The sequence below is a fragment of the Pristiophorus japonicus genome, chromosome 9 (genome assembly GCF_044704955.1).
Source record: "Pristiophorus japonicus isolate sPriJap1 chromosome 9, sPriJap1.hap1, whole genome shotgun sequence".
Taxonomy (NCBI): Eukaryota; Metazoa; Chordata; class Chondrichthyes; family Pristiophoridae; genus Pristiophorus; species Pristiophorus japonicus.
The window spans coordinates 34,838,009-34,854,970 of record NC_091985.1 but is presented as its reverse complement, the minus strand read 5'-3'; the positions used below and the strand labels follow the sequence as shown (position 1 = coordinate 34,854,970).

General features: G+C 44.1%; 1 protein-coding gene across 5 annotated transcripts in view; it reads left to right on the top strand.

The window, feature by feature from the left end:
* The window catches only part of birc6 (baculoviral IAP repeat containing 6), a 326,307-nt gene that overhangs the window by 211,262 nt on the left and 98,083 nt on the right, over positions 1–16,962 (top strand). For all 5 annotated transcript variants that reach the window (XM_070889262.1, XM_070889261.1, XM_070889260.1 and 2 more), the window contains 2 exons: positions 1,163–1,327; positions 2,862–3,027. In XM_070889262.1, the coding sequence (XP_070745363.1) occupies positions 1,163–1,327; positions 2,862–3,027 (331 nt within the window). The remainder of the gene's footprint in view (positions 1–1,162; positions 1,328–2,861; positions 3,028–16,962) is intronic.

Sequence of the window (16,962 nt, the reverse complement as noted above, 5' to 3'; positions counted from 1 at the left end):
TGGATCAACTGGGCTTGTATTCACTGGAGTTCAGAAGAATGAGAGGGGACCTCATAGAAACGTTTAAAATTCTGACGGGGTTAGACAGGTTAGATGCAGGAAGAATGTTCCCAATGTTGGGGAAGTCCAGAACCAGGGGACACAGTCTAAGGATAAGGGGAAAGCCATTTAGGACTGAGATGAGGAGGAATTTCTTCACCCAGAGAGTGGTGAACCTGTGGAATTCTCTACCACAGAAAGTTGTTGAGGCCAATTCACTAAATATATTCAAAAAGGAGTTAGATGAAGTCCTTACTACTAGGGGAATCAAGGGGTGTGGTGAGAAAGCAGGAATGGGGTACTGAAGTTGCATGTTCAGCCATGAACTCATTGAATGGCGGTGCAGGCTAGAAGGGCCGAATGGCCTACTCCTGCACCTATTTTCTATGTTTCTATGTTTCTATGTTTTTATTTTGTACTTGTGTTGGCAAGGGATACGATTAACTAAATATAATTTCCAGTTTAACAATTTCAAGGGGTTTAATATGAAAGTTAATCCCAAGCCTTTAAGAACTGTGGTAGGAATTTTTGGAACTGTCGTAGTAAATACTTGCATTTCTATAGCTCCTTATTGAATCTGAATGTCTCGCGGCTTCAGGCAAATGAATTAGTTTTGAAGTGCAGTGACTTGGGTGATGACTCACTACATTCAGCCTTCAGGTTGCACCTTGATATTAAGCATATGTATTGGTTTTCACCGAGCTAATGAAATTTTATACACAGATTAATATAGATTGTTGATTTACTTAACAATGTAGGAAGTGAACATAAATAGGAATTTTGATGGCTTACATTTGAAGTAGACATTTAGGCAGCCTGCTAACTGCAACATTGAAGTATTGATCTCCTGAGTAGGCCATACAGGTTTGGATCCAGTTAACATTCGCATCAGGGCTTCCTATAGAAAATAAATTCCTATTGAGTGAGGGGAAGAAAGGATAGTTAATCAAATAGCAGGACTGGTGGTGTGTCTGCCTTGTATATACCCTGAATAAATCTTGAGATGATTTATAAGCATATGCATATTCATGCATACAATTTTGTGTCTGTGTCGACTGCAATTGTGTCTTCAGTTAGTGACCGGCATATAAATTTGAATGTTTTTTTTTTCTTTTTAAAACAGCCACAAGTTTCCAGCACACACCCAAACTCTTCCACTGAAGACCAGCAGTTATATTGGGCCAAAGGTACAGGCTTTGGAACAGGTTCTACTGCATCCGGTTGGGATGTGGAACAAGCCCTAACCAAGCAGAGGCTGGAGGAGGAGCATGTGACCTGCCTTCTGCAGGTAAGCGATGACTGATTTGTTCTGCAGTGTTGAATCTGAAACTTAGTGAGTCAACAACTTTTAATACTAAACCCTTTCTATCTTTCAAAATACAAATATTTTATATCTTAACATCATAATTTGTCTCCTATCCTGGTTGTTCCTCCTTGTATGGCCTCCACTGTGGCTTCTTCAAGTTCAAAGGGTGCAAACCTAAACATATCTGATGCACAACTGGTTTAGCCATCCATTGCCAGATTTGACTCGTCAACATCAAGCTATACTGGGGCCTCGCTCTCCCCTGCCAAAAATGGGCCATTATTCCAGGATCACCCTGAAGGCCATAACTCCAGGTGCAATTACTGCCAATTACCTCATTAAATCCCCCTCCCCTCACCTGAGCAGCAAGTGTGAGGAGCTCCTAGATTTCTTTGTCTTCAAGATCGAGACCATGGGACTAATTTTCAACTTTGCCACCTGGATGGTAACCTGGCGTAGGGATTGCCCTCCCTATTATAGAACCCAGCCAATTTTCATTCCATTGATTCCCTAATGTTAGCCAATTATTGTAAATGGGTTGTTCCTTCTCGGGCACTGTCCCCTTACCTTTCAATGTTGTCATCATGACCCTTCTTTTTAAAAAAAAAAACACCCTCAAAACCTCTGTCCATGCTGACTGCTGTCCCATTCCAATCTAATTTTCTTCTTTAAGGCTCTTGAACTTGCTGTTATTTCCCAGATCTGTGCCCACCCTTCCTGCAAGTCCCTGTTAGAATCCCTCCAGTCAAATTTCTGATCCCGTAATATTAAAAAATCCCTAACCAAAGACATGAGCAGCATTCTCTGTCTCTAATCATTATGTATTATCCTTCCTCGTCGTCCTTGACTTCTCTGCAGCCTTCGACACAGTCTGACTCTCAATCTTTCTCCAATGTCTCTTTAATATAGTCCAGTTCCATGCGATTACCCTTCTATGGATCCATTTTTTTCTATCCAGTAGTAACCAAAGCATCTCTTGCTATAGATTCTCTTTCCACTCTTGCATCCAATTCTAGTGTTCATCAACGGTCGATCCTTGCCTCCCTCCAACCACCCCCCTCTCTATTCCATTGTCAGACTGCGTATCTCATATCCAGTCTTGATGAGATGTAACTTCCTCCAGCTGAACATTGGGAAGACTGAAGCCATTGTTTTGGCTCTCATCCCCCATCTCCTTCCTCCTCCCTGGCCATTGTCTTCGGCTGAACCAAACTGCTCATAACCAGTCTTTTAATGGTCCGCTGTAATACTAACCGTAGTCAGTTTGGATGTCATTTGTTTTCCCTTGTGCCTGACCACAGAGCTAATTGACCCTGTGCTTTTAGCTTTGATCCTTTTGCAAATGACTAACATTCAAAAGCTGCAAAGTGCAGCATTATCAAAAAATATTCTCTGCAACCCATTTTAGCAATCTTTAGGTTGAATTTTTTTGAGGTGGGAGAAAATGAGGACTCAAAGTCTCCTCCTATACACTTCAAATTGAAATTTTTGTTCTGTTTATCTGTTATATTTTTAGGTTCTTGCCAGTTACATAAATCCTGGAGGCAGCACCTTATCTGGAGATGTACAGCCTGGTGAAAGTCGAGGACAGAACAATAATGCCCTTCCTTCTGTACTTGTGGAGCTGCTCAGCCAATCCTGTCTTATTCCTGCCATGTCATCCTATTTGAGGAATGACTCGGGTATGTAGCATTAATAAAATCAAGTATTAAATGTGGGTTTGGTTAACCTTGAAAGTACTTTGGATATCAGTATGAAGCTTTGAATCTAGAGAGCACAATTTTTACTTCAAAGTTTGTGCCTTGTGTCTATTGGTGAAATTTGCCTTAGCATGAATAGATGGATAGTTCTGTGCTTGGTGTTTTCAGAGCAACAAAGGTTAACGGTAAAATGCATAACAAAGGTCTTCAATTGTAACTGGTGGTGTGCTTCAGTTTAACTATTGTCAGTGTTGGTTCCTTTTTGTAGTGGAAACTTGTGGGGCCTAAGTCCTGAAAGAATGTTTAAATTATCCTAAACATCTTAAAACCTGCTAGTGATCGTGCAGCATCTTGCTTGTGTAACAAGTATTTAAAGCAGATATCATTTGCGCAACAAGCTATGCAGACCAATTTATGTAGTGAAGACAACCAACGACATACTTCATGAGAGGCCAAATCCTGTGTTCTGTGTCACAATTTGTATAATGGGCTATTAACACGCGAAAGATATTTTTATACCGTTGGTTGTACTGGACATTAAGTCTGCTCGTTTCAAAAATTGGATCAAAAAGGAGATAAAGAATGATTAAACTAGGGACTTGTTTATTTGCTGAATCACACACAGATTTTGTAATTGTGCGATGAATGAGTTTGTATGCAATGATTCAAGTTGGGTCCCTGTAGGTGATTTTGTAGCAGGCTGGGGATGACAGCCTGAGGCTGTACGTTTATCTGCATTGCTGATCATTTCATTTCTGCAGAGGATGAGAAGGGAGCACTCAGTTATATTGGCTGATGACAGCACTATGTTTTAGGAGATTTTAAAAATGTCAAATTTTAATTATTTTTTCCTTTCTCTTCTTTCAATCCAATCTTTCTTTCCCTCTCGATTTCTCTTTCTGAACCTGATTGGATGTTGAATTCACCCAATTTAATTCACACTCCTGCTCAGTCCTTCTGTGTCAGTTATGGCTCAGTTGGCAGTTCCTTTGCCTCTGAGTCAGAAGGTTCTGGGTTCAAGTCCCACTCGAGACCTGAGCACAAAAATCTAGGCTGGCACTCCCAGTTTAGTACTGAGGGAATGGTGCACGGTTGAAGATGCCGTCTTTTAGATGAGACGTTAAATTGAGGCCCTGTCTGCCCCCTCAGGTGGACGTAAAAGATCCCACGGCACTATTTCGAAGAGGAGGAGGGGAGTCATCCCCGGTGTCCTGGCCAATATTTATCCCTCAATCAACATCTCGAAAACAAGTTATCTGGGCATAATCACATTGCTGTTTGTGGGACCTTGCTGTGTGCAAATTGGCTGCCGTGTTTCCTACATTACAGCAGTGACTACACTTCAAAAAGTACTTAATTGGCTGTAAAGCGCTTTGGGATGTCCGCTGGTTATGAAAGGAGCAATATAAATGCAAGTCTTTTTCTTTCCTTTCTTTCCTCTGTTTATTTCTCAATCCTTAAACCCCATTGGTAAAATAGATGCACTATTGGTCCTGTTATTCACCAAGGTCTGTTGCCCTCGCTGTGCCATTATCAGCTCGCACTTCCAGCAACTTTGAGCAAAACATTTTAGAACGTAAACGTGCAGGAGCAAGTCTAACTAACTGGGCATGCTGAGAGAAGCCTCGCGCCAGCAAAATCTGGCCCACTGTAATACCATAAAACTCTGCTCTTGCAGTGTATTCTTAAAAGTTACGTTAACATTGGCTTCAACTGGCTTTTATATAAACATCATTGCAAGTTCTGACCAAAACCATGTATGTAACAGTGATGTAATTTGCATAATTACACCTGCAAGTTTCATAAAAGGATGTGTGTTTTTGAGTTATGAAATTGACATCCCCTCTAAATTTTGCAGCAGTACATGGGCAGATTAGAAATGAATTATGACTAGTATGTTGGACTTGAGATAAGACTAACTTTTTGGAAGAGAAATTGGAATTGATCCAGGTGGGGGGCAATTACTCCCAGTTTTTAGGGTAATTCTTTGTGTCGCACCACTTCCTTTTGATTAGGGGCCCAAGTTTCGAGCCGCGCCTAGAACGGCGCAGTCCCAACCTGGACACCCGTTTTTCGCGCCACAAAGTGCGCCTAAAAAAAACTTCCAGATTCTCCAGCTCCCTGCAGGTCGTTTGCAGCTCGGCGCAGCGCAGCACGAGCTGTAGGGGGTGGAGCCAGGTCCCTGCGCTGAAAACCGTGTCGGGACCTCTGCACGTGCGCGCTGCAGTAGGCGCGCATGTGCAGTAGCTCCAGGCACCCAAAACTCTGGGAGGGGCCGAAGCACGCAGCCCTTAGCCCTGGCCGAATGGCCTCACTGGTGCTGCGTGAATAAGGCTCCTCCCACGGCCAGCTCCTGCTTCCTCCCGACCCGACTCGACTCCCGCTTCCTGCCTCCGGACCGACACCGACCCAACTCCCGCTTCCCCCCCGCCCCTGGACCGGACCCGACACCGACCCGACTCCCGCTCTCTTCCCCCACCCCCCCCCCCCCCCCCCCAAAAACTGGACCCGACCTGACTTCCCTCCCCCCCGAACCGAACCGACCTCCCTCCCACCACCCCTCGACCCGACCCAACGCCACCTACCTGTAAATCTGGTGCTGGGGATGGGCCCTGCCCGAAGTCTCGGGCCCGGCCCGTTCAGCCTCCCTTCCCCCTTCTCCTTCCCCCCCCCCGCCCCCTCCCCATCTCCTTTCTCCTTCCCCCTCCCCCTCCCCCATCTCCTTTCCCCCCCTCCCCCTCCCCCATCTCCTCTCCCCCCCATCTCCTTCCCCCCCTTCCGCCCCATCTCCTTTCTCCCCCCCTTCCGCCCCATCTCCTTTCTCCCCCCCCCCTTCCGCCCCATCTCCTTTCTCCCCCCCTTCCGCCCCATCTCCTTTCTCCCCCCCCTTCCGCCCCATCTCCTTTCTCCCCCCTTCCGCCCCATCTCCTTTCTCCCCCCCCCCCCCCCTTCCGCCCCATCTCCTTTCTCCCCCCCCCCCCTTCCGCCCCATCTCCTTTCCCCCCCCCCCCCTTCCGCCCCATCTCCTTTCTCTTCCCCCCCCCCCCCCCCCATCTCCTCCTCTTCCCCTTCCCTCCCTCTGCTCCCCCCCTCTCTCCCTCTACCCTCGCTGTCAGAAACACAGACACTGACAGACAGAGAATGAGAGACACACACACAGACAGAGAGATAGAGACACTGACAGAGACACACTGGGGAGGGTGGGCAACCCAGCACGCTGTTGGAGGGCTCCCAGTGCTGCAGTCGGTAAGTAGAAAATGTTTTATTTATTGATTTTTAAAAAATTATTTCTTCCTAATTTTTTTGATTTTATTGGTTGATTTATTGATGTTTTTATTGATGATGGCTCTTTATTTGTAAAACTGAAGTGTTTAATGTTTGTAAACTTCCCTTTAAACTCCCCCCCCCCCCCCCCCCCCCCACCACATTCCCTATGCCTGATTTGTAACCTACGCCTGATTTTCTAAAGTGTAGACAAGGTTTTTTCGGGCGTACAAAAATCTTCACTTACTCCATTCTAAGTTAGTTTGGAGTAAGTTTTCACTGACGAAACTTTGAAAACAGGCGTAAGTGGCCGGAAACGCCCCCTCTTGAAAAAAAAATTCTGTTTCAAAGTGAAACTGTTCTAACTGACTAGAACTGGAGCAAACTAAATGGCGAGAATTCCAATTTCTAAGATACTCCGTTCTACTCCTAAAAATCAGGAGCAAATTATGGTGAAACTTGGGGCCTAGATGTAGACAAAGCAAAACTGAATGTTATCAAGTAACTAAGATGCTTTAAACTGGGAATCAGTCCAATGGCCCCCTCTGCACCATTTCCAAAGCCGTCTAATTCAGTTTGACATTAGTTATTGAAGGTACAGGTTGAATCTCCCTTATCCAGAACCCTCAGGACTTGGCCTGTTCCAGATAAGGGATTTTTACTGACTAGGAGTGGTCACATTAAATTGGATGGTACAGGTACTGGCAAGGGGATACTGGGGCTGGGAGTGTGGCAGAGAGATCATGGGGGGGCCGTGGATTGCAGAGTCAGGCCAGCGATTGCGGGAGTCGGCAGCAAGGAAGGACTTCAATTTGTTCATGTCGGAATTCTGCTCATGTACCACCTGGTGGCCGGGAATGGTTCTGGGCGAGGGCTGATTCTGGATAAGGGCGTTCTGGACAAGGGAGGTTCAACCTGTATGCAGCTTTCCACGATATATAACTATACCAAATTACCAAAATAAATTGCATTCTATATTGCTGCAAATTTGGCAAACACCAAGGAAAGAGATCAGACTGATATTTCTTGTCATCAGTTGTATGAGAAAACTCTGTTTCCTGGGTCTTCATTGGTGGTGACCTTCACGGACTAAGAGCTTACTTTGTAGCTTTAATCAGCAGCTGTCTCTTTCCCCACCTCCCCCTCCCCACCCTCAAACTCTGCATTTTTTTGTTCTGTCCATCATTTTGAATTAATTTTAAAAAGCTGTAATGGTGCGGCTAGTTAACGTACCAAACATTAAAATCATAAAGTATGCCATAGGTAGCATACCTCTAAGGTATGTGGTGATTGTGATAAAGAATATGAGACAAGTTTTGGAACAACTTGTCTGTTTGATGCAGTGCGTGAGACTTTCTAACTTCTCGTTGGGATTCGAAAATTGGACTCGGTATTATACCTATTTATTTTCCACAGTCATGCCCACTTATTAAAATCATTGTTCATTTAACAGTTTTCCTCTATTACCATTAATTTTAAAGGGGGCCAACTGTAGAAGGTTTGAGTTCTATATCAGAGACTTTTGCCGCATAGTACATCCTTTTTAACCTTTTCACTACAAACAAGTTTTTCAAGAGCTCTGACTGTTAAGGAAAATAACACTTTTCTGAGCAGCTCAGTTGAGTTCTGCTGTTGGTGGAGGAGGGAGGAGAAAAATAGAGAAAAGCTTTGTAACTGACATTGCAGTAGTTTTGTCAGTCACTGCATGTACAGGTACTAACGTGCAACATATTCCATAGTATGTAAATTAAATTTTGGACCAAATAAATGGTGAACCGAAGTCAAGTAATGCAATATTTAGCAAATCTTGTAAACTTAGTAGACAAACATTCAGTGTGCTTGGGCTGAACTGTTTGTTTTTTGTCAATTCCAGGAAGTGAAATATCTTGCTCAGTTATCTGTCATTTCAGTTTCTTCAAAACTGCAAAATGGTGGTATTTGGATTTTTAAAGCTGTTTATGTATCTGCATAATCATTTTTATACTCCAAGCTTTACTCTTGCAACTCACGAAAATTGGTGCTTTTCAATATACTTTTGGCTAGCTAGTGCTGATGACTGAGTTTATATCGTCATCAATGTAATTGCTACCAAAGTACTAAAACATCAAATGAGGCATGTTAGTAAGTGTACACAACAGTTGAACTTCAATCCAAATAGGTTTTTGCAGCTTGCAGGATTCAAATCCTGGAATCAATTCTATTTATAGAAAAAAAATTGAAGCATAGAAGGGTCTTTGCATTTGTGTAGGTCCTAGCTCTTCTCTCAAGATAATTATGAATGAGGAAGGTCATTTGGCCTAGCTTAATTCATCTTTATGATCCTCAAGTTCTGCTATTGCAGTATTTAATTGGTTCTGAAAATGATTCCAGAGTTCTTGGTCTCCATTCTAATTCGTACTTCTGGTTACCCAATTTTATTACCAATTCTTTGAACTTTACCTATAAGCACTGCAACCCTGACTCATTCATATCCTTGTGCCCTTTGCCCTTCCATTTTTAAAATTTCCATCACTCTCTTTCTCCTAAATCCCTCATCTGCCCTAAACTAGTTTCTGTTCAACCTCAAGCTATTTTATTCTGCTTGGCCTCCCCTTGACTTACTTTTAACCCTCACCCCATATGCCTTACTTTGTGCAACTCCATCCCCATAATAGTTGAAATCCTCTCCCACCACAAGGACATTGGCATTGTTTTGACTTAAATAAAGCCCATTCTACCTGGAGACTTTCTCTGTCTCAAGGACTGCTCCCATTTCCTGAGAAATATGAACAACTCCATTCTGCACCATCTGTCAAGCAGAGTTGATGTGCATAATCTGCTTCTCCTTAACTGTCCCAGTGTGTGGCACTGGGAGTAATGCTGACACTGCTACTCTTACAAATCGAACTCCTCAAGCTTTCTTTGCAACTCCTCTATCCTGTTTTTTCCTACATCCTCAGTTTCAACATCAACTAAAGCTTCAGATTGCTCATCCTCCCTTATGCTGGCACCTGGGAGGCAACAGATCATTTGGGACAGCCAATTATTGCTGCAGAAAAGTCCATCTCGCCCTCATGATATAATCCCCTCCCTCCTCCTCCACAACTGCCATTTGTTATCACTTCTTTCTTTCTCTTCCCCCACCCACCCATGTAATCAGTTGCTACATGGTGCTGATACTCCTAATTACTAACCTGTCACTGTTCTTGTCTACATTATAGATATCCATCACTCTAGATCTTTCTGACTCTAGGAATATGCTGCGCAGCACTTGCATGAGTTGTATTTTACCTTCTCTCCTTCCAGAGGGTGATCAATCACTTTTCATTCTCTACCTCATTAATTGTGGGTGAGCACCTCATGTGTCCCAAGGCCCCTTCGCTCCTCCTGTACAGTGCAATTTGTCTCCAAATGTTTAAGCGCAGCAACTTTTTTGAGTAATACTGAATCCACCTCAAAACGTTTCTTGCACTTATGGTTCTGCTGGACATGTAGGGATTCCAAAAACTCCTGTATCATGCAAGTTGCATACAACTTTGGTTTCCACTATCCTATATTAAATGGCTCTAAAGATAGCTTAAAACCAACTATACTTGAGTGCATTCACTTCAGTCCAGGTCAAACTCCATACAATCTCTGCGGCTTTTTCAGTCCACTGGCCTCGCACTTGTTCAATCTAGTTAAAATGCTCTGAACCGCTTAATCAGCCAATTTAAATATAAGGGTAGCTTATTCTCTCCATAGAGGCTTCTAGATCCTATTGTTTCATATCGACCATAGACCCAAAAGGTCCCCTCCCACTATCCTTCAAATTTTAAATTGCTCAGTCTCTGAAGAGATCATGGCCCTTTTTAAGCATTGAGTTTTACAGCTTGTTCTATGTGCATATAGTCATTTATGCTTTAATTTACACCTCAGCGGTGTAATACCACAATCCTTATGGTAGAAAATCCAATTTTGGGTACAATTACAGATTTAATCAAGTCATTTGTCGTTAATATGCAGTATGTGCTACAAGAGTCTTGAAACACATTAGCAGAGACAGTCTATTGATGGTCACTGTAAATAGCTATGTTGCAGAGGGCACTAAAGAAGCATGTGTATAATAAAACTGGTATTTTAACCATGCTTGCCTTGTTGAGGTCTATTTGTCATGAAGGTGAACAAGCAAATGAGGTTAAAAAAATCTCATTTGACTCATTTAAAAGTAATGCAACGTTTTAATGCATCAATATCAAATACTGGAACTCGGCTTTTTATTTTGCAGAGTGCCAGTCGATTTTGGTTTGGTTTCTAATAAGCATTACATTTAAACCTTCCTTTTCTTCATCTTGCTACATTTTAAAAGCCTTGGGTGAATTGAGTTTTTCAAATGTGGGGGTTGCGGGGAGGGAGCTTGGAGTGTTTTGTTCTTGTTTGCTCCTTGCAAAGAGTACCTGTCGGTTCTATTGAAGAAACCTTTATGTAGTGCCTTTATATTTATCATCATTTTTTTGTTGAAGTTCAAAGTTTGAAATGGGAGAATATTATAATCCATTTGAACCTGTACTCTAGGTTGTACTGTTCTGGAAGTATAGTGCACCTCAAAAGTAGCCAGAAATTTGTCAGAAGCATGGAGTATCTATACCAGACATTCCTTCATTCAGCTTGTGGATGTGGTGGAGAAGGCAAGCCAGATATTCTCAATGCTGTTCCTGGCCCCCCCACACATGAACAGTCACATGTCACATTTATTTACATCCAGAGGGGCCATATTGTTCAAAACCAGTGTACGTGTCTTCTCAAAGACACTTTGAGTGAGGTGCTGAAGAACTAACCGGCACTAGTCTCTATGTGAAGTTGTTTAAAAGTCACGATTTATGGCTTACTCTGGCTGCAGGGCCACCCGATGGCAGTGGAGGGTCTATACAAGTGATTAATCACAAAACAGTGTTGCTGGCCGATACTGAACCCAGCACACAGCCTGTCCGTTGGTGAAAATGTGATTATCAAACCCATCAGTGATGACGTTAAGCATTTGCTGCTAGGCGGCTGAAGGTGCTGACGAAATACACTTGCTGGGTTTTGGTACCTCCAGAGGCAGCAGTGCTACCTTGTTGTCTCTACTGATCTGTCATTGAAGTCAGCACTGACATGAGCAGCTGTGACGCTAATGTACCTCTGGTTAACCAGAATGCTGCATTGCCAGGTTCCTTACCATTTTGATCTTTTGAGCATAATTAATGTGTGGTGCTTAATAATTACTTCATATGCTGGGGAGGAAAATCTATTTCTGTCGGCCTGTGGATGAGTTTGAAAAATGGGACACTGCTACATTTTCAGAAATCACAATGGAAATTAGTCATCTTTGTTGCGTGTAATTTTACAGCTAAATGCATTGGCCTGTTGTAGGAGAGAGTGGTCAGATTTAAGTGTCTTTTCAATATTTATGTAGTTCCATTAAATTCTATACATTCGTCATTTTGAAGTAGTAGGGAAAATATTGACTATGTTTCATCTGGAGTTCTGGGGTGCATCAATTACTTACTTACATCTTTTGAAAAAAACTTAATTTAGGTGAGGAGTAATGTCAATGGCACTTGTAATTTATCTGTTCTGGTCCGTGAAATGTTGTCTGCCTGTTGTACCTGTGCCGTATAATTTATACCTCCTTTTTTAAAAAAAAACTGACTGGCAAATCTGTTGCAAAATATAATATTCCAATCCATTTCTTTATGCAAGTATTTCTGTTTTAGTTTCTTATATCCTTGAAATATTATAAACAGTGCAGTAATGATTCAAGGGGTTGTAGATTCCAAGAATTTTTTTTCCAGCTAGCTAGGTTGGTATGCGCGGAGGAGAAGTTGAGATTGCATCAGATTGTTTTGCAGTTTAGATTTTTTTTCTTCAAATAGCTACGGGTGAAGCCAAAAGAGACTTCGGAGTTTTAGTGGACTAGCTGCTGAACGTGTCCAACCAGTGTAGAGTAGCAAGCATCAAAGCCAACTGAAGTCTGAGGCAGTTGCGACCAAATTGTACATTACGCTTGAGTATTTGTGTCCCTTTCTGGTCACCAAGCTACAATGGGGACACTAAAGCATTGGAGGAGGTGCAGGGGAAGAGCAATGGGGATGATTCCCTAGTTTCAAAGATGTGAGTAATGAGGAAAGACTACAGAGACTTGGGCTTTCCAGTCTGGAAAGGGAATGTCTGAGAGCCATTCCTGTAGGTTAGGGAAAGAAAAGCAGGGCAAAGGGTGATAGATTCAAACTAATAAAAGGTTAATATGGGACATGTGGCAGGAAATATCTTTCTACACAAAAAATAGTTAATGTATGCAAGTCTTCCAGGAAGAGTAGTGGAGGTGAATAACCTGGAATAGTTGAAAAAACAATTGGATGCTGAAAAGTGAGGAATTTAGTGGCCTCGAAATTTGGTTACGTAGCACCCGTTTGGGCGCTGCAGGTACTGAATTGGACTAAAATGGCCTCTGAGCAGCGCGAGCACACTTCTGCACTGCATGCCATCTTTGTAAGGGCGGTTGTTGGGAACATGCGCTAGAAGTATGGTACGTAGGCAGATCATGACATCAATCAATGCCAGTGCTGCCATTTTCGTTGTCATCGCTGGAGCTAACTCCCTCTTCTAAGCTTGCACAGCTAAACATGCGTTCAGCAGTAGGAGGAACTGCCCACCAGCGACATTTGAAGGATCATCAATTATGTTCCCTGTAATTTCTTTGGGCCCTGTGAGGGGCTGCGCAGGCAGTTCTCAATACTGTGCATGAGCGGTTTTTAACGTTGAAATGCCGACAGGCTGGCTGCACGGGTTCCCTGGAGCAGTACTTGGTTGTGCACCTTACAGGAAACACCGATCATCAACTTTCAGGTAACTTGCTTTTGATTTCTACTGGCTGTGTAAGTTTGCAGCTTTCTCGAGCTATTTAAAGTTGGTGAGGTGACTGGGAGTGGTGCTACAAGTGGAGAAGGCCTGCTTCTGAATTCGGGGGTTCTGGTCAGACCAATTGCTCCCAGTCATGGGTGCTGTCTCTATTGAGAACTGTCTGTACCTGGCTCAGGTTGAAGGAAGAGAATTGCTCTCGGAAGTGCCTACGTAGGCAAGGTCTCCTACTTGGAGCCCTTCTACCCCATCTCCCTCTGAGCAGGTTGTCCTCTTTGCTGCTTCAGCTCCATCTCCCCGTCATGCTGCAGGCCAAAGGGGATGACAACTGCAGCACCCATGACTGGGAGCAATTGGTCTGACCAGAACCCCTGAATTCAGAAGCAGACCTTCTCCATTTGCAGCATCACTCCCAGTCACCTCACCAACTTTAAATAGCTCGAGAAAGCTGCAAACTTACACAGCTGCAGTTGTCATCCCCCTTGGCCTGCAGCATGACGGGGAGATGGAGCTGAAGCAGCAAAGAGGACAACCTGCTCAAAGGGAGATGGGGAAGGGCTCCAGCAGGAGGCCTTGCCTACGTAGGCACTCAGAGAGCAATTCTCTTACCTCACCCTGAGCCAGAACTCTGTCACCTCTTGCAACCAGACCTGCAGCCTCACACCAGGGAAAAGACAGTGCTGCCAGTGGCTGTGAAGGTGACCGTGGCTCTGAATTTCTTTGCGTCGGGTTTCTTCCAGGCTTGAGCAGGCGACATCTGTAACATCTCGCAGTTCGCTGTCCACTGCTACATAAGAGAGATGACAGGAGAGGGGACTTCAATGTCTTCTCTCTGACCAGAGAGAAGCGGACAGAGCGTGCACTTGGCTTTGCCAGGATAGAGGAATTCCCCTTGGTGCAGGGCGCCATTGACTGCACACACAGTTGCGGGCACATGGCTAAATGCTAAGATACACCATAACCGCAAAGGTTACCACTTGCTGAGTGTGACCATACTCAGCATAATATAGTGAATCCCCAGTATCCTGGCAGCAGTCATGCTTTTATTCTGTGCCAGTCCACTGCTCCCTCAGTCTTTGAGCCACCAAGATAAGCCAGAGGGTGGCTACTGGGCGACAAGCGCTGTCCCTTGACCACCTGGCTCATGACTCCACAACTTAACCACACGTGGGCAGCATACATACAAGGGCCATGCTGCCACTTTAAACATCATAGAGCAGACCATTCTGGGGGAGCCCTGCAGTAGTCACCGCCGCATGTATCCAGATTCGTCGTGGTCTGCTGTATCCTCCACAATCTGGCCACCATGAGAGCACAGGCCTTGCCACCAGGGATCCGGCCACCAGCTCAAGAGCGGAAGAGGAGGAAGCGGAAGAAAGGAGGCAACCCAGACAGCTCCTTTCTCGCCAGGATAGCCAGGATCAAATCATCCGTCTAACATTACATAACATAAACAGGAGCAGGGGTAAGCCACTTGGCCAGTCGAGTGCTCCGCCATTCAATAAAGATCATGGCTGATCTGGTCTTGGCCTCAATTCCATTTTCCTGCTTGACAATATTGTGCTTTTCCAAATGGGTAGGCCATTTAAGACAGAGATAAGGAGGAACTTCCTCACACTCAGGGTTGTGAATTTTTGGAATTCTCTGCCCCAGAGGGCTGTGGATGCTGAGTTTCTGAATATATTCAAGGCTGAGAGATATATTTTTGGAGTCTAGGGGAATCCAGGGATATGAAGATCGGGTGGGAAAGTGGAGTTGAGATCTATGAGACGTGATCTTATTGAATGTCGGAGCAGGCTTGAGGGGCTGTATGGCCTACTCCTGCTCCTATTATTGTGTTATGTTCTTATAGTTGAATAGCTGACAGCGTTCAATCTGTGAGATGTGGGTGTGAAGCATGCAGCAGTGGTAAGTGTATGTGGGTGAGGTGAAGCTGTGGATGTGAGGTATGAGTAGTGTTCGGTAGAGGTGGTTAGTAGGTAAGTGATGGGGATGTGGCGTATTGAGCAGTATGTGAGGCTAGAAGTGCAATGGTAGGATATGGCATTTGAAGATGAATTCACTGACTTTGACCATATATTCTTCCTGTACTTAATCCAGGTCCATGAGGCTACACTGCTGACATCTGCTCCCACTGCAGTCTTGTCTGTTGCCTGGAGGGCCTCTTGGCTCCCTGTGGGAAGAGGACACCTCTCCTGCAGTTGACCTCCTAGACCCACACCTCCAGTGCTGCATTGGAGAACCTTGGAGTCCTTTCTCTGGCCTGTTGCCATTACTCAGTCTTTTTCTGACGGTGTCCTCCACAAGCACTTCCTGCACTTGTTAAAGGCAGAAGGCACCTCCCCGTTAAGAGGTGCAGACTGGCTTTAAGTTGTGCAGGCTAGCTTCAATTGGAGCCAGACTCGCACAAACTTGAGCCCCCTGCTGAGCGTTCAGCCACTCAGCAGCGCATTCAGCACTCTGTTGAATGCTACAAAGTAGCAGGCAGCCCGAATGTTATGCGCTGCCTGCGGTCCTCCGAATGGGCGCGGGTTGCTATCTCATCGTGATCCCAGTGCCCATTTTTGGGGTTAAATAATTTCTATGCCAGTGAATGGATTAACTAAAATGGACCAAATGGTCTTCCTCATTTGTAACTTTCCTGTGATCTTGAGACCTGTTTCACCTTATTGCAAAGAAGAAGCTGTTGGCAGTCAGGGAGTTGTCTGGGGAAATTTTGTTGGGGTGTAGGGAATGAAAATTGAGAAATAAGGTGGTGGTGCTGCTGACACTAGAATTCTGTTAACTATAGATCATTTTTATTATAACTGATTTACTCGTGTGTGTGACTGATGTTGCTGGTAATTCTGTTTCTCATTAAATTTCTGTTTGTTTTCAGTGGGTTTTGGTGCCCAGTAGGTTTTCCAAGCTTAAATAAAATGCTAAGTTGTCCATTGAGCATATTTCTCCCTGCAAAAATGGCTAAGTAGCAGCTAATTAGAGTTTTCGTGCTGTGCAAAGGACTTACTTATGCTTTGAAGTGTGCAAAACCTCAACCAATGAAATATTCATGTGCTTCATTCAGTCGTAATGCTTCCTGTGGGGACTAACGAAACGCATATCGCGGAGGATATTTAAAATCTTGCTGTTGCCTGCGAATCGGCAATCACCGTTTTCTTTAAAGATATTCTTGCGGTGCTTCCTTGTTTTAATGAAGACATGATGGTTATAGTTGGAATTTATGTATGAATATTAAAAAATTTGGCACAAGGAGGTTTCGTCTAAAGAAATCCAATTCAGGGTGGTCATGCACCGTTGTGCTGTAAATTTGATGTGCAGACATAAAAACAGAGATTGTTGGAACTGCACAGCAGGCCAGTCAGTATCGGTAGGGAGAGGGGATAGGTTAATGCTTCTGGTGCAGACACTGCTTCAGTTCTGCAAAAAGGGATAACCCTGAGGGGTTGATGTGTTGTTTCTCTTTGCAGATCTGATTGATCTGTACATTTCCAACCATTGAGATTGTTTGAGATATCAAGAATTTTAGGGGGGGGGGTGGGGGTTCTCTATGTGCAGACATAATCAGAATTGTGGAAAGCTTGGTCAAATCTGCACATTAATGTCAAAAGTATCAGCATCTACAGAGAAGAGGGTGCGTTGAAGCAAAGTGTGAGGAGACTCGTTTGAAGCATAAACACTGACATAGACTGGTTGGACTGAATGACCTCTTTCTGTGCTGTAAAATTCTATTCAATGCAAGAAGAAATTTTAGTCAGGAAAGGGAGGTTTGTTGCCCTTCTTTGTTTGATCTCAGCC